This window comes from Andrographis paniculata, unplaced genomic scaffold (assembly GCF_009805555.1).
Source record: "Andrographis paniculata isolate CXL003 unplaced genomic scaffold, ASM980555v1 Contig21END, whole genome shotgun sequence".
In the NCBI taxonomy this organism is placed as follows: Eukaryota; Viridiplantae; Streptophyta; class Magnoliopsida; order Lamiales; family Acanthaceae; genus Andrographis; species Andrographis paniculata.
The window spans coordinates 747,201-768,586 of record NW_026137502.1 but is presented as its reverse complement, the minus strand read 5'-3'; the positions used below and the strand labels follow the sequence as shown (position 1 = coordinate 768,586).

General features: G+C 35.7%; 2 protein-coding genes across 2 annotated transcripts; both read left to right on the top strand.

Annotated features, from left to right (window-relative positions):
* Positions 1-14,290: 14,290 nt before the first annotated feature.
* Positions 14,291-17,488, top strand: LOC127245017 (alpha-galactosidase 1-like). Its single transcript, XM_051265661.1, has 15 exons — positions 14,291-14,433; positions 14,993-15,051; positions 15,197-15,253; positions 15,359-15,393; positions 15,478-15,581; positions 15,657-15,732; positions 15,841-15,899; positions 15,998-16,063; positions 16,151-16,234; positions 16,307-16,371; positions 16,447-16,529; positions 16,623-16,713; positions 16,806-16,855; positions 17,146-17,286; positions 17,390-17,488. The coding sequence occupies exons 1-15, from the start codon at positions 14,291-14,293 to the stop codon at positions 17,486-17,488; spliced, it is 1,212 nt and encodes a 403-aa protein (XP_051121618.1).
* A 1,185-nt stretch (positions 17,489-18,673) lies between these two features.
* LOC127244954 (60S ribosomal protein L9-1-like) lies at positions 18,674-20,403 on the top strand. The gene is made up of 3 exons (XM_051265568.1): positions 18,674-19,132; positions 19,883-20,005; positions 20,150-20,403. Exons 1-3 carry the CDS (start codon positions 18,758-18,760, stop codon positions 20,234-20,236), a joined length of 585 nt encoding a protein of 194 aa, XP_051121525.1. The 5' UTR covers positions 18,674-18,757; the 3' UTR covers positions 20,237-20,403.
* The last annotated feature ends 983 nt before the right edge of the window (positions 20,404-21,386 follow it).

Below are 21,386 nucleotides of genomic sequence, written 5' to 3'. Positions count from 1 at the left end.
GCAAATTATGCTTTAGGACTCACAAAGACAACACTGTTATTTCCAACAGTAATACCGTTTCTTGCCCGTAGACCAGCTAGAATGGAGTGCAGTCGGTAGCTTTGTTTCGGTATTGTCTGCAGGCCCATAAAGCTTTCCCCAACACTTCGTGCCACTTTCTCGGATTATCCTTTACAGATTTTTTAATTACTCCGATTAAGACTTTATTGGCTAGTTTAACATGCTCGTTTGCCTGCGCATAATACGGGATGGATGCAAAAGACTGATCCCAAACTGTGCGGGAAAACCGGCTACTTTGTCACGAGTGAAAACAGTACCTTGATCGGCCGTAATCGTTTGAGGGATTCCATACCGGTGAATAATATGTTCCTTGATGAACTTAATCACTTCTTGATATATCACGTTGGCCAATGGTACGGCTTCAATCCATTTTGTGAAATAATTGGTGGCCACCAATATGAATGAATGTCTTCTGGAAGATGACGGATGAATCTCTCCAATGATATCCATCGCTCATCCTCAGAATGGCCATGGTTTTAATACTGCATACATTTCTTCCGCTGGAATACGGATTAAAGGGTCATACCGCTAACATATTTCACATCCTTAAGCATACTTAATGCAATCCTCTCTCATTGAAGGCCAATAATAACCATACCGTTAGATTGTCCATCTCATAACTAGCTCGGATCATTTTCCCACCATTTTTTCCCTTCAAATAATTGCATATGCAGTGAATACAAGTATTTCATATATTGTCATTTAATTTTCATTCCTAATGCTGCAAAATCCACAGATAATTACAAAAACAAAATATCCAATCAGTGAAGCTATCCTCCACAGATAATTGCAAAAACAAAATTTCCAAGCAGAGAAGCTATCCTCCTTCCATTAATGCCAGCTAAAATTGAAATGATGTAGAAAATAATCACCCAAAAATTGCTTGATGATTGAGATTGGCATTGATCTTATATAATGTTATACAATAAAATCCCACAAATTACGTGATTACATAAATAAAAGATTACAATAATTTAGGAAATTATATACTACCCTTATTACCCCCCGTCAAGCGAGGCGCGGGGTGAGGCAAAACACAGAGCTTGGAACGCAACAACTCGAAAGCAGGGCGAGGAAGACTCTTTGTGAAGATGTCGGCCAACTGGAGAACATATGGTACATGTTAAGTATACAACTGACCAGACGACACTAATTCCCAAACAAAGTGGCAATCAATGTCAATATGTTTCGCCCGTTTATGAGCACAGGATTTCGGCTGAGAAAATAGCACTCTTGTTGTCGCAAAGAAGAGTGGGCCGTGGTATAGAAATGCGAAGCTCAGATAACAGGTTGACTAACCATTGAACCTCCGAATTTGTATTACCCAAAGCTCGATACTCCGACTCACAGCTCGAGCGGGCGACAGTAGGTTGCTTCTTTGCACTCCAAGAAACAAGGTTACCACCGAGAAATATAGAGTAGTCGTACGTGGAATGTTGGGTCTCGGGGCAAAGTGCCCAATCTGCATCCGAATATGCTAGGATAGACAGTTCAGGTTGGGCAGTGAAGGAAAGGTCAAAGTGCAGCATACCTTTGACATATCGAAGTATTCGCTTAACAACATTATAGTGAGCAACCAAAGGTGTATGCAGGAACTGACTAACTTGACTGACGGCATATGAAAGATCAGGACGAGTGATGGTGAGATACTGCAATGCACCAACAATGGATCGATAGAGAGTAGGGTCATTAAATAGTAGGCCATCGGTAGTAAATGAGCATCATGCGGCAAGAGGTGTGGTGAACAGCTTAGAATCCACCAACTGAGCTCTCTCTAGGATATCATGAGCATACTTAGCTTGGCCAACGAAAAGGCCCTACAAAGTGAAAGAGATTTCCAAGCCCAAGAAATAGTTTGGATTTCCAAGATCTTTGACTGCAAATTCCATATTCATGCGACATATGAGCTTCTGAATTAAAGCAAAAGAACTTCCTGTGATGATAATGTCATCAACATACAACAGAAGAAAGATCACAGAAGCACCAATATGCAAAGAAAAGAGAGAATGATCTGATCGGCTCTGTCGGAACTCTAAGGTAGTGAGAAAGGTGCTGAAGCGTTGAAACCATGCCAAAGGAGCCTGTCATAGACCGTAAAGTGCCTTGTTGAAACGGAAAAACATGAGATGGATAACGAGAGTCGATGAAGCTTGGAGGCTGGGCCATATACACGGGCGTAGTGAGAATGCAATTGAGGAAAGCAGTTTTTACATCCAGTTGATGGAGCTCCCATTTGTGGTGAATAGCAAGAGCCAAAATAACATGAACGGTAGCAGCCTTGACGACGGGGCTAAAAGTGTGTTGAAAATCAGCGCTCGGAACCTGTGTAAACCCCTGAGCAACAAGACGGGCCTTATAACATTCAATAGAGCCATCAGAATGGTATTTTGTCCGAAATACCCATTTTGACCCAACGATATTAACACCGACTGGTGGATACACTAAATCCCAGGTGTGATTAGAATGCAAAGCGTCAATTTCTTCACACATGGCGGCAAGCTAATATGGGAACTTCATAGCATATTTAAAACTACAGGGCTCGGATGTAGTGGATAAAGTTGTAAAAAAAGCAGTAGTAGCCAAGTCAATAAGATATATTTAGGCTTGAAGAAGCCAACTTTGGCACGAGTTATCATAGGGTGCCGAGAGACTTGAGCAACGGCTGTTGGCAGATATTCTGATGAAGAAAGGCTGTTGGGAGTAACCAAAGAAGATGTTGGAGATTCCGGCCGAGGAGAGGTAGGTGTTGGAGCAATAGAAAGAGAAACCAGTGGAGTTGAGATAGGCATAGAGGAATAGGGCCGACATGGTGGCGAAATAGAGGATGTGCATGAAGAAATGGGAGGCGGAGGATGGAAATAGTCCTCATAGGTTGTGATATCAAGATCAGCAGCAGTAGAAGAAGACCCCTGTTTAGAAAAATAAAATATAGTCTCGGCAAAGTGCGCAGGACGAGAAAAAAATACCCCGCCCGTAGAAGGATCGTAGCATCAGAACCCTTTGTACATGTTGTTGTAGCCAAGAAAGATGCAAGGGCGACTTCTGAGAGCCAATTTATGTGGAGAATAATCACGAAGATTTGGAAACACTCGACAACCGAAACAGAGAAAATTCGTATAGCTTGGCGGTCTACCAAAAAGAACCTCAAAGGGAGAATTATTCCAAGGACAGACGTATAAAGCCGATTAATGATGTGGACTGCAATTGCAAATGCATCAAACAAAATAGTGAAATTGGATGCAAATCTACTCACATCGGCCCTGAGCTAGTACAACCTTGCTGATTTGGTGCTGAATAGTAAAAAATTTATCAGAGAAAACCACATCAACGGGATAATTAGCAGCTAATTTTCTTATGGACAGTAGACTTTTCGTGATATGAGGCACCACAAGAACATCAAGTAATTTAACACCATTAGATAAGGAACAAAAGCCAATATGAGATATGGAAAGAGATGTATCGTTGCCAACAATAGATTGATGGCCGGTATGGGACTCGACGGAATCAAGAGACGTAGGCTAAGCAGTGATATAAACCGAAGCCCCGGAATCAACAAACCAATCAAGTGTAGCATTTTTAGATTGAGACGAGAAGGTACACTTGGCGTGGAAGGCTTGGGCCAAGTCAGTAGTTTATGGAGCCCGATAAGCAACTGGAGGAGAAGCATTCCTATTAAGGAAAATATGGCACTGATTGGTGTAATGCTCACCATTACATAACTGATATCGCGGAGGACGGCGCGAATAGTCACGGCCGCGGCCGCCGGACTGCTGTCCGGAGTGATTTCCGTGATACCCAGCATACTGGTTTTGCGGATGTCCATTATGACGAAAGCCAGACTACCGAAAGGAGCTCTAGTAACAGAGAGCATCAACAGTGAAGGCGACCTGGGACTGTAACTGTGACGTATCCATAGCCTTCGACATGAGGTCGAACTGCACGGCTTGGTGCAGAAGTGTTGTGAATCTAGGTACTGGTTCAAGTGCCATATGCGCATCTGCAAAATTAGCAAACTGGGCACCAAGTCCGCAAAAAAAGAAATGACTCTTGTTGGACTCATCAACTGAGCGACCAATAGCCGACAACTGGTCGCAGATGGCCTTGAATTTTCATCCATATTCCTGAACAGAGAGAGCACCACGACGGAGCGACAGAAGTTCCTCGTGTAACTGATTTGCGAGAGCGGCAGAAGGATGAGCAAAAGCACATTCGAGGGCAAACCAAGTATCCCGAAATGTTGTACAGTCAACAACCTCAGCCATCGCTTCTTCTGAGATAGAGGCCAAGAGAACTCCCAATATTTTATGATCCTTTGTATACCATTCGAAGAAAACGGCATTAGGGGACTCATTGCCGCCAATGATAATGGTGGCCACAAGGGGTTTGGACGATCCATCCACAAACCCAACAAGATCAAAGCTAGTGAACATCGGCAACACTTGTCGTATCCATAGCATAAAATTGGAGGAGAGCTTGATCGTAAGCATGTGAATCATTGTGGTAATCGGCAGGGAATCGGTAGAAGAAAGAACGATGACACCATTGGGTAGAAAATGGAGACACGATAGAATATGAGAGGAAGACAGCATATTGGAAAAGGAGAAAGAGTCAAACCGATGTGTTGCTCTGATACCATGAAACGATGTAGAAAATAATCACCCAAAAATTGTTGGATGACTAAGATTGGCATTGATCTTATATAATGTTATACAATAAAAATCCCACAAATTACGTGATTACATAAATAAAAGATTACAATAATTTAGGAAATTATATACTACCCTGATTAAATTCCACCCTACAAGACAGACATAATCAGATTTGCATCCAATTTCAAAACGTAATCTTTGTTGGCATTTTCTTTCATTTTAGATATTATAAAATAGATTTACATTAAAAAGATAACTTACATACAAGCAAAGTAAATTTATCTCCTAACTTTTTGTTTTTTTTTTTTCATTTAGGTCTTAAATCATCATATTCATTCAAACATAAACATTCTCTTCACTTCAGGTCTGTAATAACAGGAAAAAAGGAGTTGAGTGATAAAGATCGCAATAAAGTGGTCCTAAGAATGGAAAGTTTGCGCATGAGAAATAGTTCGAAGTACAATGTAAATTTTCATTATCAAAAAACACAATTGGAAGATTTTGGAGGGAAAAAAAAAAGGCAAATGGAAAAAGGTGAATTGATCCATATTTGTAGTAAGAGAAAAACACCATACAAGCATCAAAAGAAATTGTTGAATATGCAATTGATTGAAAGTGTTTCTATTAAAAAACGATGTACGATCGTAGGTTGGCAGCCTCAATACAATGTTTTAAAAGCATTGTTGGAAGGTGGATTACTAGTGCATTGCTACGAGCTCATACAAGTGCAATAAAACCGGATTTGACGGCTCTAAACAAGTTGTAAAGGCTTCCGTTCTCGTTGGAACAACTTCTATATGATTCTACCTCAAATTCAATTCAATTTAAATGCATGAAAAATGTGGTACACATTGATGAGGTGTAGTTTTTTATAACTAAAGGATCACACCGGATTTACTTAACCTCGAAAGAGGCCGAGCCACATAGAATATGTCAAAATAAGAATTTTATAACCAAGGTTATGTTTATGTGTGCTGTGTGTAGGCCTATATTTGCAGAGGATCGTTTAGTGATCTTTGATGGGAAGATTGGAATGTTTCCATTCACTTACAAAAAAGCTACTAAAAGATCAAGTAAGAAGCGTAAGGTAGGAACCCTCATGATGAAGCCTATTCAATCTATCACCAAAGAAGTAATAAAAACATGTCTAATCAAGCAGGTATGTAGTTGAATGTTAAACTTTCAAAATATTAGAATCAATGCAGTTACATTGCACTAATTTTTATTCACACTAGCATAATGTAACTCATTTTATTTTATTTATGCATTCATTAATATAATTTGAGATGATGACTGATTTATGTAAAAAAAAAAAAAGAAAAACTTTTAGATTTTTCCAACAATTAAACAGAAATGGCCTGTCGAAAAGAATAGAAAGATTTTCACTCAATAAGATAATGCAAAGCCTCATATAAACAATGGAGATTCGGATTTCAGAGCAGCAGTTTCTAGTGATGGCTTTGACATATGTCTAGTTCAACAACCCTCAAATTCTCCAGACCTAAATATGAATGATCTTGGATGGTTTAAAGTAATTCAAAGTATTCAAAACAGAATCGGCATGCTACACAATGGATGAACTAGTGAATGCAGTTGAGAATTCGTTTGAAAAGTTATAGCTAATACACCAAATAGGGTTTTTCTTACCCTGCAAAGTTGTATGATGGAGATCATGAAGGGTAAAGGACATAATAGTTATAAAATTCCACATATGAAGAATGATACACTCATCAGACAGGGAATACTACCAAACTAGCTTATTGTTGATGCCAAACTAGTCACAAAGTGCTTGACATACCTTATGGATCAAGGAAAAGAAGTGTATGCACGGCTACTGTCAATTGCATTAGGCGTACAAGTTCAAGATGCAATAATTTTTCATTTCTCAAAAATGATACTAGGATGAATCACTTCTTATATGTTTATTTTTGTGATCTAATTAAAAGTAGTAAGGATTAGACTAGTGATGTACACATATTATATGATTAACCATGTGTTGAGGTTATTTTGTGAAAGAGTTGTTGCTATGCACACATGCTACATGGTTAAAGATGTAATTTAAGCTACATTTTGTAAAACAATTGTTGCTATGCACATATGTTATGGTTAGAAATGTGATCTAGGCTATTTTTTGTACACCCTAGATCATATTCTTGTATATATATATCACATATTACAATTATGATCTAATTTAAGAACATACCAAAAAAAAGAAAAAACATTCTAAAAACATATTAGAGCAAACACAATAATAAATAGCTAAAAAAGCCTGTAAACATCATATCTAACCCACATGTCGACGTGTACTGGGAATGAAAGAAAAAAAAAATTTGCATAGTAGGTTTCTTATTTCCATTTGAGAAACCAAGTGCAATACTTCTCACGGAGATCCGAACACTGGAAAACAAGGGCCTCGCCAATTAAACTGGTCAAATTCTGAATTTCGGTAAGATAAATGGCTTATTTTTACTCACTTTTCTATTTTTTTCTCACTTTTCTCTTTTTCCTTAACCTAATTTTTGATTTCTTGAAAGGTAAAAAACATACCAATTCTTCTTAACTTCAACCAACGGCGACGAAGAAAGGCCCGGCCTAGCGACGACAAAGATAATTGGCTGTAACATTGATCCGATGATGATGATTATGGCAACAACAGTGAGGGTTTGTGTTGATGAAGATACAAACTGAATGTTTTTTTAGGGAAAAACAGTGTGGGGGAGAAAAGAGAAAGAGGAAAGAGAAAATCACCTTGGGCATGGCATCCATAGCTCCAGGCCAGGTTGAAAAGGCAGGTACAAAATGGCTTCCATCTCTTTCTTGTTGTGTGATTTGATTTCTCCGCCTCACCCAAAAAGCTTGATTGCAGGTGAAGAAGCCGTCAAGAGTGCCCTCATTGCATTTGCGCTTAGTATTGCCCTCAATTTGTTTGGTCATTTCATGAATTATACAAATTTGAGAACAAGTTGAACAAGTTCAAGAATGATAAAAGAATTTCAGATTGAGATTCAAACTGCTCCTCAAATTGCAGGCCATTCACATATTACAGAAATCTGACATCAATTTGACAAAGTTTAATAATGCTATTTATTCAGATTCAAATTTAAATTATTTGAACAATTACACAAATTATCAAATGGACAAATTTTACATAGTAAAAAAGCAAAAAATAAAAAATAAAAATGCATATTTAACAAGGCAAAAGGTTAGGAACTTCCTTACATCGAGAAATAGGAAAGGAGATGGAGAGGAGTAGAAATTCCTCAACAAGTGTAACGGGTCGTTGGAAGCGAACGTTTGATTCTGGGAGAAAAATCGATCGGTAGCTTTGGTTGAATTCCTCCTTTATGTTACCCATCCCTGGAGTCTCATCTACGTGAGTCTCTGAAGGGAACGATTATGAGGTCTGAGTCTTTAAGGAGAGCGACAAAGGTGTTTCAGACACGTACGTTTCAACATCAACATTGAGTGATTTAATAAATGGATTTACTCCCAAATCACATAAAACCAGAGAAAAAAGCACATGAGTATTTTCCTACTCAATCGATTCATCGGTTGAATTGGAGGAGAAGTTAGGATTCATCGATGAAGAAACAAAGTGATTTGAGAATCGATACTGTAAGGTTTAAAGAAATTTGAGAAGTTGTTCTTTTTATTTGTTGTTTTCTTTTTTATTTCTTTTTTCTTTAATTAATTTTGAGTATTTTTATTTTTAAATATAATAAAAATGTAGTACAATAGTACTATTAATTGAAAGCTAATTAAATTTATTTATTATATTTAAGATGGTTAATTATTGCAAAAAATAAAATCTCGACGGCCAAAAAGGAAGAGATGTCATTTGTGGCGTGACCGGAGAGAGTAGTATTTTTTTAAAATTTATATTTATGTATGTTTTAATCGTTATATAAATTCTGACACAAGTATTTTATTTATTTAGGTAAAAGGTGATTTGATATCTATTTATTATTTTTCAAAATAAGTTTTACTTTTTCCTCCCAATTCAAACTATCATTTTTTACTATTTTCATTCGTCCAATTTCAAAATCTCTTTCCTAATTAGAAAAAAAATATCACGCACTAATATCAAAATACCCTTTAATTATTACTTGAATTACAACCATACCATTATATATACAATACTTTATACATAAATCAAATGACAAAAATGTCAAAACTCTTATACATTTTCATAACTAGTAAAATATTATGATTTTTTAATTTACTACAAAATTAAAAAAGGTTCCAAATTTTATTATTTCTTAATTTATTACAAAATTACAAAAGGCCGTTTAATTTGGGACGAAAGAAGTATAATTTTTTATAAAAAAAAATAGATTTAATTTTATAATTAAAAGTCTCACTTAATTTTCACTTAAATTTAAAAAGGATAAAAATCAAAATACAATATGGATTTTCTTTTATGTCTTTGTTTCAAACAAAAAAAATATTATTGTTGAAAAATAATTAAAAAATACTAAAAATATTAAATACATATATCTATCAGTATATAAATGTTAAATAATAAATTAAAATCTTGCGAATATTTAATATTAACAGCACAAGTTTCCAATAGCAATAGTAATGATAATAATAATAATTTATCAATCTTTCAACTTCTATTATTTGTATTCTATAAAAAAATATACTAGATAATTTTCTTTACAAAATATTTTATAAACATGACCGTGATGTCATGGTTCAAATCCTCGATGCCTCAAGTCACCTGCCACACATGGTTAGCTTAGTATGATTTTTCCGTCGAGCTTAGTTTGCAGGGTATTAAGTTTGGCCAGAGATTTACCCCGTGCGCATATTCGGATAGCGACGACGGATTTCCACGTCATCCAAAAATATATATATATATATACTAGATAATTTACCTTACAAAATATTTTATAAACATGATTTCAATACTAAATTCAAATAAAAATTTTAAAAACCAAATGTAAAGATACACAATTTTTTTTCTTTTTCTTTATTTTTTAAATTCAACCGAGAATAATAAAATAAAGCCTAAAAATTATCCTTTTGTTACGAAATACATACGTAGCTACACGAAGTAACTATGTAGCATATGTCTGCTTTTCCTTCATATCGAAGTTTTCTACCTATAAATACGACGATGTAATATTTAATGAACACACAATTTCGCATTCAATTTCCTCACCTTTGCTTTACAACATTTGCATATATTATTATATTATATATATACACACACATTGCCTTATAATATTCGATATATATATACTTAATAATATTATATTATATAATTATTATATAACACGTTATCAGTACGAAAGCTTTTGCCTATTTTATTTTTCGTTAAATGGATGCCAATCAAAATGATACAAATATGTGTTTCATTGACAGTGCAACGACACATACTATATTGAAACACGAAAAATATTTCTCCTATTTGAAAAGGAACAAAATGAATGTCAATACAATAAGTGACAGTGCGAAATTAATTGAAGGCTCTGGAGAAGCCATTATATTTCTCCCCGCGGGGACGAAAATTGTGATACAGTATGCACTGTTGGCCACTAAAGTCGAAGAAATCTACTGAGCTTTCATGACATTCGGAAAAATGGTTATCACATTGAAACTATGAGTGATACCGATGGTGAATTTTTATTGATCACCAATATCATTGATAAAGGGAAATGCATCATTGAGAGATTACCATCACTCTCTACTGGCTTATATTATGCCAGATTAGGTGGTGTTGAAACACACCTCATGGTAGATCAAAGGACTACCGATTTTCAAATATGGCATGATCGCCTTGGGCATCCTGGCAGTATAATGATGAGGCGAATAATTGAGAATTCGCATGGTCATTCATTAAAAGATCAAAAAGTGTTAAACTCAAATGAGTTAACATGTTTTGCCTGCACTCAGGGAAAATTGATAACCAGGCCATCGCCAGCTAAAGTAGGTATTGAATCACCTACATTTTTGGAAAGAATACACGGGGATATATGTGGACCAATTGACCCACCATGTGGGCCATTTAAATATTTTATGGTGCTTATTGATGCATCTACGAGATGGTCCCATGTATGTTTATTATCTACTCGCAATATGGCATTTGCGAGATTGCTTGCCCAAATTATTAAATTACGGGCACAATTCCCCGATAATCCAATTAAGACTATACGTCTGGATAATTCTGGTGAATATACATCAAATGCATTTGATGATTATTGCACGTCGATTGGAATTAATGTAGAGCACCCAGTTGCTCATGTTCATACACAAAATGGCCTGGCAGAATCACTTATTAAAAGATTGCAATTGATTTTTAGACCATTACTGATGAGGTTTATGTTGCCCGTTTCAGCTTGGGGGCATGCAATCTTACACGCAGGAACACTCATAAGAATGAGGCTGACAAGCTATCATAGCTACTCCCCGATGCAATTAGTATTTGGTCACGAACCAAATATATCTCATCTACGTATTTTTGGGTGTGCTGTTTATGTTCCTATTCCACCCCCCAAACGTACAAAAATGGGTCCTCAACGTAGATTGGGCATTTATGTCGGATATGAATCGCCGTCAATTATAAAATATCTTGAGCCTATGACGGTTGATTTATTCACTGCAAGATTTGCAGATTGTCATTTTGACGAATCATATTTTCCGACATTAGGGGGAGACAAAAACGAACCGAAAAGGGATATTAATTGGAAAATCCCATTGAATTTTTGTGATCTTCGTACAAAGTAGTGTGAACTAGAAGTTCAACGCATCATACATTTGCAAAACATTGCAAATCAGTTACCGGATGCATTCAATGACTCGAGCAAAGTCACTCGATCATATATCCAAGCTGCTAATGCTCCGGCTAAAATAATTGTCCTTGACGGACAAATTGGAAGTGCTAATGAATCAACGACATGCTTAAAGCGTGGTAGACCGCTCGGTTCCCAAGATAAACACCCTCGAAAGAAAAGAGGAATTAATGATGAAAATCATGAAAATATCAGGAATGACATTGATAAACCTCAATCCAACGAGGAAGTCAACCCTGAAATAATTGCTCCAGAAGAGCACGATCTTGAAGAACATGATGAGATTATTGAAAACTCAATTAACTATGTTACTTCAAGAAAATGTTGGAACCGTAAAGAGGCAATTATTGATAATGCCTTCGCATACAATTTAGCACTTGATATAATGGAAGAAAACGAAGATCCAGAGCCAAAATCGGTTCATGAATGTCGGCAAAGAAATGACTAGCCAAAATGGGAGATTCAATCAGAGCTTGATTCATTAAAAAAAAGAGAGGTTTTCGGACCAATTGTTCAAACACCAGATGGTATAAAACCAGTTGGATACAAATGGGTATTTGTACGAAAAAGAAACGAGCATAATGAAATTGTGAGATATAAAGCCCGTCTTGTAGCTCAGGGATTCTCACAAAGGCCTGGAGTAGATTTTGATGAAACGTACTCTCTAGTTGTTGATGGAATAACATTTAGATACCTTGTGAGCCTAGCAGTGCGAGAAAAACTCGATATGCGCCTTTTGGACGTAGTTACTGCATATCTTTATGGCTCATTGGATACTGATATTTATATAAAAGTTCCTGAGGGATTCAATATGCCTGAAGCATAAAAATTAAACCCAAGGGAATCATATTCCATCAAATTGAAAAAATCATTGTATGGACTTAAATAATCAGGGCGAATGTGGTATAACCGTCTGAGCAAATGTTTAATGAAAGAAGGTTATACTAATGATCCAATATGCCCATGCGTCTTTATAAAGAAAAATGGATCAAATTTTGTCATTATTGCAATATATGTTGATGATCTCAATTTAATTGGAACTCCTGAAGAGATCCAAACTGCAGTTGAATATCTAAGAAAGAATTTGAGATCAAAGATTTTGGAAAGACAAAATATTGTCTAGGATTACAAGTGGATCATGTGAACAACGGAATATTTATCCATCAATCCACATATACCCAAAAGGTATTAAAACAATTTTACATGGATAAATCTCACTCTCTGAGTACACCAACGGTGGTCAGATCACTTGATCCCAGTAAAGATCCATTTAGGCCAAGAGAAGAAAATGAAGAAATACTTGGCCCCGAGGTACCATATCTCAGCGCTATTGGCGCATTAATGTACCTCGCAAATTGTACCAGGCCAGATATATCTTTTCCAGTAAATTTACTGGCCAGGTTCAGCGCATCCCCCACAAAGCGCCATTGGAATGGTATCAAACACATTTTCCGTTATCTTCAGGGGACTCATGACCTCGGATTATTTTATTCGAGTGAATCTCGAAATGAATTAACTGGTTATGCTGATGCTGGTTATTTGTCTGATCCACACAAAGCAAAATCTCAAACTGGCTATTTATTTACATGTGGTGGAACCGCAATCTCTTGGAGATCTGCTAAATAGACAATAACAGCTACTTCTTCAAACCATGCTGAGGTTTTAGCAATTCACGAAGTCAGTCGTGAATGCGTTTGGTTGAGGTCCATGACTCACCATATTCAGAAAAAATGTGGCTTGATTACCGATGATATATTACCTCATACAATATTATATGAAGATAATGCAGCTTGTATAGCTCAATTAAAGGGAGGATATATTAAAGGCGATCGAACAAAGCACATATCTCCGAAGTTCTTTTTCACTCATGATCTTAAAAAAAATGGTGAAATTGATGTGCAACAAATTCGATCGTCTGAAAATTTTGCAGATTTATTTACGAAGGCGCTACCGACTGCAATATTCAACAAACTGGTGCAAGGAATTGGAATGCGTCGGATGAAAGACATCAAATAAAGTCCAAAACATAGGGAACGCATTAATACAAGAATGATGTACTCTTTTTCCTTCCCTATGATTTTTTTTCCCACAGGGTTTTTTCATATTAAGGTTTTAACGAAGCACATTCTTTATATAAAAGCATTCAAGGGGGAGTATTACAAAGGGGGAGTATTACAAAATACATGCGTAGCTACACGAAGTAACTACGTAGCATATGTCTGCTTTTCCTTCATATCGAAATTTTCTGCCTATAAATACGACGATTTAATATTTAATGAACACACAATTTCGCATTCAATTTCCTCACCTTTGCTTTACAACATTTGCATATATTATTATATTATATATATATACACACATTGCCTTATAATATTCAATATAATATACTTAATAATATTAATAATATTATATTATATAATTATTATATAACACCTTTATATATATATACATAGTAATAATATATGAAATACCATCAAAAGCAAAAGCAGATATGTAAAGCAGTGTAAAGCCAAGGCGAGCTGCAGAAAATCCGCCATCGACGACAAACACAAACACTTTCAGTCTGAGCTCTGAGCACACCACTGCACCTGCCAAACAAGGATCCATGGATTCCTTCTGCCTCCTCATCCATCTTGCCATTTGTCCGACGTCGTTATCCCCGATGGATTGCTCTACAATATATCTACGCATGTATGAATGTCTGCAGCAGCGCCTCATCAATACATTCAATTCAATCGAGTCGGGTGTCTGCCTGCCTGCCTGCCATCGCATCGGTAACTTGGTATGGAGTCGCCAATACTTTCATTGCTCGCCTGCTTGCTGCTGCTCATTGGCGCTGTGTCCGTTTCTTCTCGCGACGATTCTAGAAGCTTATTAATTCGGCGCCATCTGCTCGGCAATGGCTTGGCCTCTACTCCTCCAATGGGGTATGCAAACATGCATCGCCATTTCGTTCCTCCTTTATGATTGGCAATTTTATTTTTTTTTTTTTTTTTTTTGTGAATGTGAATTAATTATTTCTGTAAGTTATTTGCCCAATTCTCTGCGAGTTTTTCCTTCGTGCCTTCCCTCCCTGGTTTGCATTGCGACATATTAGTCGTTTGTTTGGTTGAGATCCGAAATCTAAATCGTTCGTAGGAGTTGCACCACGTAAAGTTAACCATCGATTGGTGCTAAGATGCCTTGCAAATTGCAATTGGTTTGATTTCCATTTCACTAAGAAAGTTGTGCTTTCGTCACTTCTGGTTCTGTTTATATTCTTGACTTTCTGCTTAACTATATATACATGTATATATATATACGAACTGAGTTCATTCGCCAATCTAAGGTTTTCATGGTGCCTTTACGTATAATGGTAATTTGAAAATGATCTTAGCTAGCTGATCTAGGTTGTAAAACCAAATCCTCAAAGAAAACATTGAATACTCGGGTATATGAAAATGCAAGAACCATCATTGATTTTCTTGTGTACATCGTTTGCCTCAGGTGGAATAGCTGGAATCATTTTCTCTGCAACATTGATGAAAAAATCATCAAAGAAACAGGTGTGACATTGTTTTAATCTGATATATTTTGATCTTCTTAACAAAGCAAAAAGACGATCACACGCTTGTTTTCAATAAAGTGAAAAGCGACTGCAACACATATTCAGTTATAGTCATAATTTTCTTATTGCCTCTGGTGTCGCAGCCGATACTCTGGTCTCAACCGGTCTTGCTAAGCTTGGATACAAGTTTGTTAACATAGGTACAGTATTCGCGGATGCTATTTTCTCCCTTCTTTAATAAGCATTACAGAGCATTTGATGTGTCCAAAAAGTGTAACATATCTGTTCACATGTCTCTTAATCAGATGATTGCTGGGCTGAAGGTTCTCGTGACTCTAAGGTTCAATTTATGCTCGGTGAAACTGTTGGCTGCATTTCTGTTTGCCACATTCTTTGTTAGCTATCACTTAAAAATGAATTTCAGGGTAATCTAGTGCCAAAGAAATCCACATTTCCATCTGGTATTAAGGCTCTGGCTGATTATGTTCATAGCAAGGGGCTTAAGCTAGGAATATACTCTGATGCCGGGTATTATATCTTGATGAACAAAGTTTCGCCATCGCCATCATGCCCTGCTAATCTATATCATGAATTTGCTTGCAGGTTTTACACTTGCAGCAAAACAATGCCTGGTTCACTTGGCCATGAAGAGCAAGATGCCCAAACCTTCGCCTCATGGGTACGCAACGATGCATTTATATATGTTAGTTTGTTTGGTAACACTGTGTAGAATATTAGATTCTCAAGATACTCGACAAACATTGTTGAAACTTGGTTTTTCTTACAGGGTATCGATTATTTGAAGTACGATAACTGTCACAACGACCATACAAGCCCTACTCTTCGGTAATACATAACATTCCTACTCACATAAGGGCCTTTGTTGAGCCTCCATCGTATATATGCATATTGAGCATCTTGTCTGTTGTAATTTGTTAATGAAGATATCCGGTGATGACCCGTGCACTTATGAAAACTGGGAGGCCAATCTTCTTTTCCCTATGTGAATGGTAACTGTTACTGTCCCTTTCCTATGTCGATACGATTCATATATGCTGAAGCTTGAAGGACTGTTTGTGTGAATGCATTTGATGCAGGGGAGATATGCACCCAGCCCTCTGGGGATATGCTGTAGGAAACAGCTGGAGAACCACAAATGATATATCTGATACGTGGGAGAGGTATGCTTATCGATAGATGAACATTGAGTTGTTCCTACCTTTGATGCGTGGAATGGAATGCTATGCTTGCAGCATGGTGTCTCGAGCAGATCAGAATGAAGTTTATGCAGAATACGCTCGACCCGGTGGCTGGAATGGTATTTCTTGTAGCTTTCTTCCCGTCGCTATCCATCTAGCTATCAATCTACAATATGTATCTATACTGTATACAGATCCAGATATGCTACAGATTGGAAATGGAGGGATGACAAGAGATGAGTACATTATTCACTTCAGTATATGGGCAATTTCTAAGGTCTGTCCCTCTTTAGCTCTCCATTGCTGCCATATACAAAAATGGTGTTGTGTGTAATGTATGTATGTATTTATGTTGGTGGATCGACAATAGGCTCCTCTACTTATCGGTTGTGATGTAAGAAAGATGAGCAACGAAACGATGCAAATTCTAGCGAATAAGGAGGTCATCGCCGTTAACCAAGGTATGTAATGGTATTCTATATGTATGTTAGTTAGTAGTCGCAAATAATAATATTCCATGATATGATATGATATGATATAATAAAATACGCAGATAAAGTGGGTGTTCAAGGTAAAAAAGTGAGGATGGAAGGTGACTTGGAGGTAATTGATTTGATGGATGATTAGATATCTTGGGTAGTATTTATAATTAATTAATGTTAATATAGTATTCTATCCATCATGCAAATGCGTGCTCATTTGACCGGACACGGACATGAGTTTTAATAAAAGTGAGTAATAATTATTACTTTTTTTCTTTTTATAGTAAAAAAAAAGTACAAAATTGTAATAATTTTTACTTTAAAAGGAAACCATAATACTTTTTTTATGACAATCCAAAAGAAAAATGAGCATAAATGTGAATAACTGAGGTAGTACGACTATGTTGGTAGGTTTGGGCAGGGGCCGTGTCCGGAAATCGTATAATAGTATTGCTGGTAAACCGGGGATGGTGGGTTGCGGACATTGTGGCTCACTGGAATGACATAGGGATGCCTCCCTCCACTCCGGCTCAAGCCAGAGACCTCTGGCAGGTCTTCAAACTCCTATCTTATCCTTATTCCAACTTAATAGATTAACTAACGTTGAATTTGAATTTGAATTTGAATCTGAATTGAAATTTGAATAATAATGCAGCACAAGACTTTGAAGCAGACGCTCGTAGGGAATTTGAGTGCAACAGTAGAGCCCCATGGTTGCAAGATGTTTGTGCTCAAACCAGTCTTTGTAATTTGATCATTTTGTTGTTATGCATGGACAGTGAGTCATGTGGCAGACCAAATTACATGGAATGCAGTAACAATATTAGTCTTCTACTATTCTAAAACACTTCATCTTAATAATCACTCAATAGTATCATTATTTACAGATATATATGTTTTTGGATGAGTGTGTTCGGGTAAATTTCGGTAAATCAACAATCGAATCTTTGGTCTGCAAAATAGGTCCGACAAGATCACAGTGAATAAACTATGGTTGACAGACATGACCTAGAGGCGTGAAGAGTTTAAACTCATAACTAGTAACAAACCCACGCAACACTGTTAGTCATCCTTTAGGGACTATCTATGACCTTTGATAGGAAGGCAATGGTTTGTTTATTTTATGAAATAGTTTGATGGGGTTATTTTCATGTAAAATATAAAAAATCATATAATTAATATAAAAATAATACTACATGAAATATTAATTATTATATCAAAATTTAGTAAAAATTAAGAAAAAATTACAAAAAAATTAAAGTAAATGTGACATTTAGAAGCTGGAGTAAGTGTATAATATATTAATTTTTTAATTGTTTTTTTACCAAACAAACATAATAATGTTAATTTTTTCTTCAAAAGGATTACTCTTTCTTTGTCCAGCCCATGATTGAATAAAGTTTCACCTCATCTACCATACATTAATTCATTTACCTCTGTTGTTTATTTGTATTTTTTCCTCTTATTTTTATTATTAAAATGATCATTTTTTATTTTTATTTTTAATACTAAAATATTTATCTAAAAGCTTCAAAGTTCAAATAAATAAATAAGTAAATCATTAGAGAGATTTTTTTTTAAAAAAATTGATTTAACAATATATTTAAATCTACTTACTTTCCTTATTTGTCTGTTATAAAAAGTATGTTCATTTTTTTAAGTAAAAAGGTATAATATTTTTATTATTTTTTAAATATTTTTTATTACAAAAATAAAAATTATACTAATTAAAACTCTTATCCAATCAAAAAATATATTTCTACATCCGACACAGTGTGATATATATCTAATAGGAGTATTATTGTATTATATAAGTGGGCCGAGAATAAGGCCTAATCGCAGAAGCCCAGTAATTAGGGCTTAGGTGACATAGTGCATAAATTTTCTCAGAAGACAAAATTAGGGTTTCTTGCTAACACTATATAAACTGCTTCTAGGGTTTCTCTGCCACTCCGTTTTCTCTGCTGCAGTCGCTCCTCCATTCCTTCCCTCTACCGGCGCAGACAGGTTGAAGAAGGGGAAGATGAAGACGATTCTATCCTCCGATTCCATGGACATTCCAGATGAAGTGAAGATCAAGATCAAGGCCAAGTTGATCGAGGTTGAAGGTCCCAGGGGGAAACTCTCCCGCAATTTCAAGCACCTGAATCTTGATTTTCAGTTGATTACCGACGAGGAAACCGGAAAGAAGAAGCTCAAGGTTGACGCCTGGTTTGGCAGCCGGAAAACCACCGCAGCTATTCGCACTGCCCTCAGCCATGTCTCGAATTTGATTAAAGGTGTTACCAAGGGTTACCGTTATAAGATGCGTTTTGTGTATGCCCATTTTCCGATTAATGCCTCCATCACCAACAGCGGCACCGCTATCGAGATTCGCAACTTCCTTGGAGAGAAAAGGGTATGTGAATAATTATTTCTCGATTTTTTTTTAATTTTTTTAAAATTATTTACTATGCATTATATACCATGTGCCTTTGTATTTGCTAGTTATCTTTTCCTGTTTATTTCATTTCTCTGTTTCTATTTCGAAATTTTGTTTTCGCAGATGTGTTCGGACGTTTGGTTTTGCCTCCATATATTTATTAAAAACACACTACCTTTTTATTGTTGCAATTTTCAGCTGCAATTTTTGTCATGATTTTTAATTTATATGCGTTTGACTTATAAGACGTGCAATTGTTGGAGTATTTTGTTTTACACTTCATTCTTAATGAATATCTCGTCCTTTTTTTTGCGTAAGCATAAACCGATGCAAGTTTGGTATTATTGATGTGATTTGCCGCCTGTGGCTTGAATTTGTTATATTTGTTTTGCAATGAATGCTTACATGTGCACTGAACAAGGAAAACCAACTTCATCGTTTAACTGTGTTAATGAATTGTCCTCTATTTACTTCTATGCTGCTATTTCTTTGAAGTGTGTATGAAACATCTGCATGATTTCTTCAATTAAAACTTGTGAATGTGAACAAGTATCAATGATTAATTGGCCTGTGTCTGATTCTTCATAACCATTTGCTGTGTTTTTGCCTCTAGTAGTATTTGTATAATCTCTTGTCAAGTGTAGTTTGATTGGTTTATATTTTCTTTCCTTTTTTTTTTTGACTTGGAGCTTATAATTATGTTTTGTTTGGTCCACGATACCCCAGGTGAGGAAGGTCGACATGCTTGAAGGGGTTTCCATTGTGCGGTCGGAGAAGGTGAAGGATGAACTGATTTTAGATGGAAATGACATTGAGCTTGTTTCTCGATCTGCTGCTCTGATTAACCAGGTAACATAACAATATCTTTGAAGTAATTCTGCATCACACATCTTGTTGTGTCTTGATAGATTCTTTTAGTTGTGTATTTGTATTTTGACTGAATTGGGCACCACCCATTGAAGCTAATGTTATTATTATGTTGGTGTTTTGCAGAAATGCCATGTCAAGAACAAGGATATAAGGAAATTCCTTGATGGTATTTATGTTAGCGAGAAGGGAGCAATTGCTGAGGAAGAATAAATTATTAGTATCAGTCCATTGCTGCTTTCCTTGTGTGTCTCACTTTTTTGTGTTTTATTACAGACTTTTTCGTTTCATGTCGTTAGAGTATCTTTCATTTTGTGTTGGAATGAATATTTTTGCCGTTGTTATACTTACATTCTTTATGATTTGAAGTTTTTCTCTAATATTGTTATTTTGATGAATTGCTTGCATCACCAATCTGTTTTCGGGTAAAGCAACTCAGGAATTTCTTGTTGGCATGTCTGGAAGTGTTTTACTTAATTCTTTATAAAATTAATTTATGTTTATTTAATAAAGCTATTATTAAATGTTGTATTCTTGTTCTGTGATGTTATTATCATTTTTAAAAGGCTGATGTACTTGTGAAGTTTGTTGCTTGTTTTATATATTGGTTGTCAAGTTTGTGAGTTTGGAATGAGAATAGGGTGGTCTTATTATTTTAATGTAGTATAAACAATAAAAATTACTTGTGAAAGGTGCTGTAGCAGAAGCATATATTATAATGTTTGGCTTTTTAATCAACATTGAGCGCATTTGTTTACATGTGTTTGTCTCTGCGTTTTCTTTCTTTTATTTTTTATTTCAATTATGTGTATGTTTTGTGCATTGTACAGTCTGTTCTTTTAGACAATATTTTTGAGGTATTAATTATACTATAGTGAGGTCCAATAGAATGCAATTACATTAATAATTACAGTGCATGGTCGTGACTGACATCGAAAGATCATATCCTTAAAAACCAAACCAGGAGTATTTGATACAATTCATATTATTTCAACCTAACTAAATGGCTACCTTTAACAGCATTGTTACCTTAAGAGTAGAGTTGTTAATGAGTCGACTCATATTTAAGTGTTCGTTAATGTTCGCGAACAAGGCTTGTGTTTGTTCGTTAAGCTTTTGTGTTCGTTAAAAATTTTTGTTGTTTGAGTTTGTGTTCGGCTCGATTAAGTTTGTTCGAGCTCGTTTGTTTTTTTTTTATATATAAATTAAAAAGAAAATTTAAAATAATTATATATATATAATATTTATAATAATATATTATTTAAACGACAAAATTCGGACTCGTTTGTTAATCAAACGAGTTTATTTATATTGTTCGACTTGGCTCGTTAATATTCACGAACGAATTTTAACCTAGCCGAAT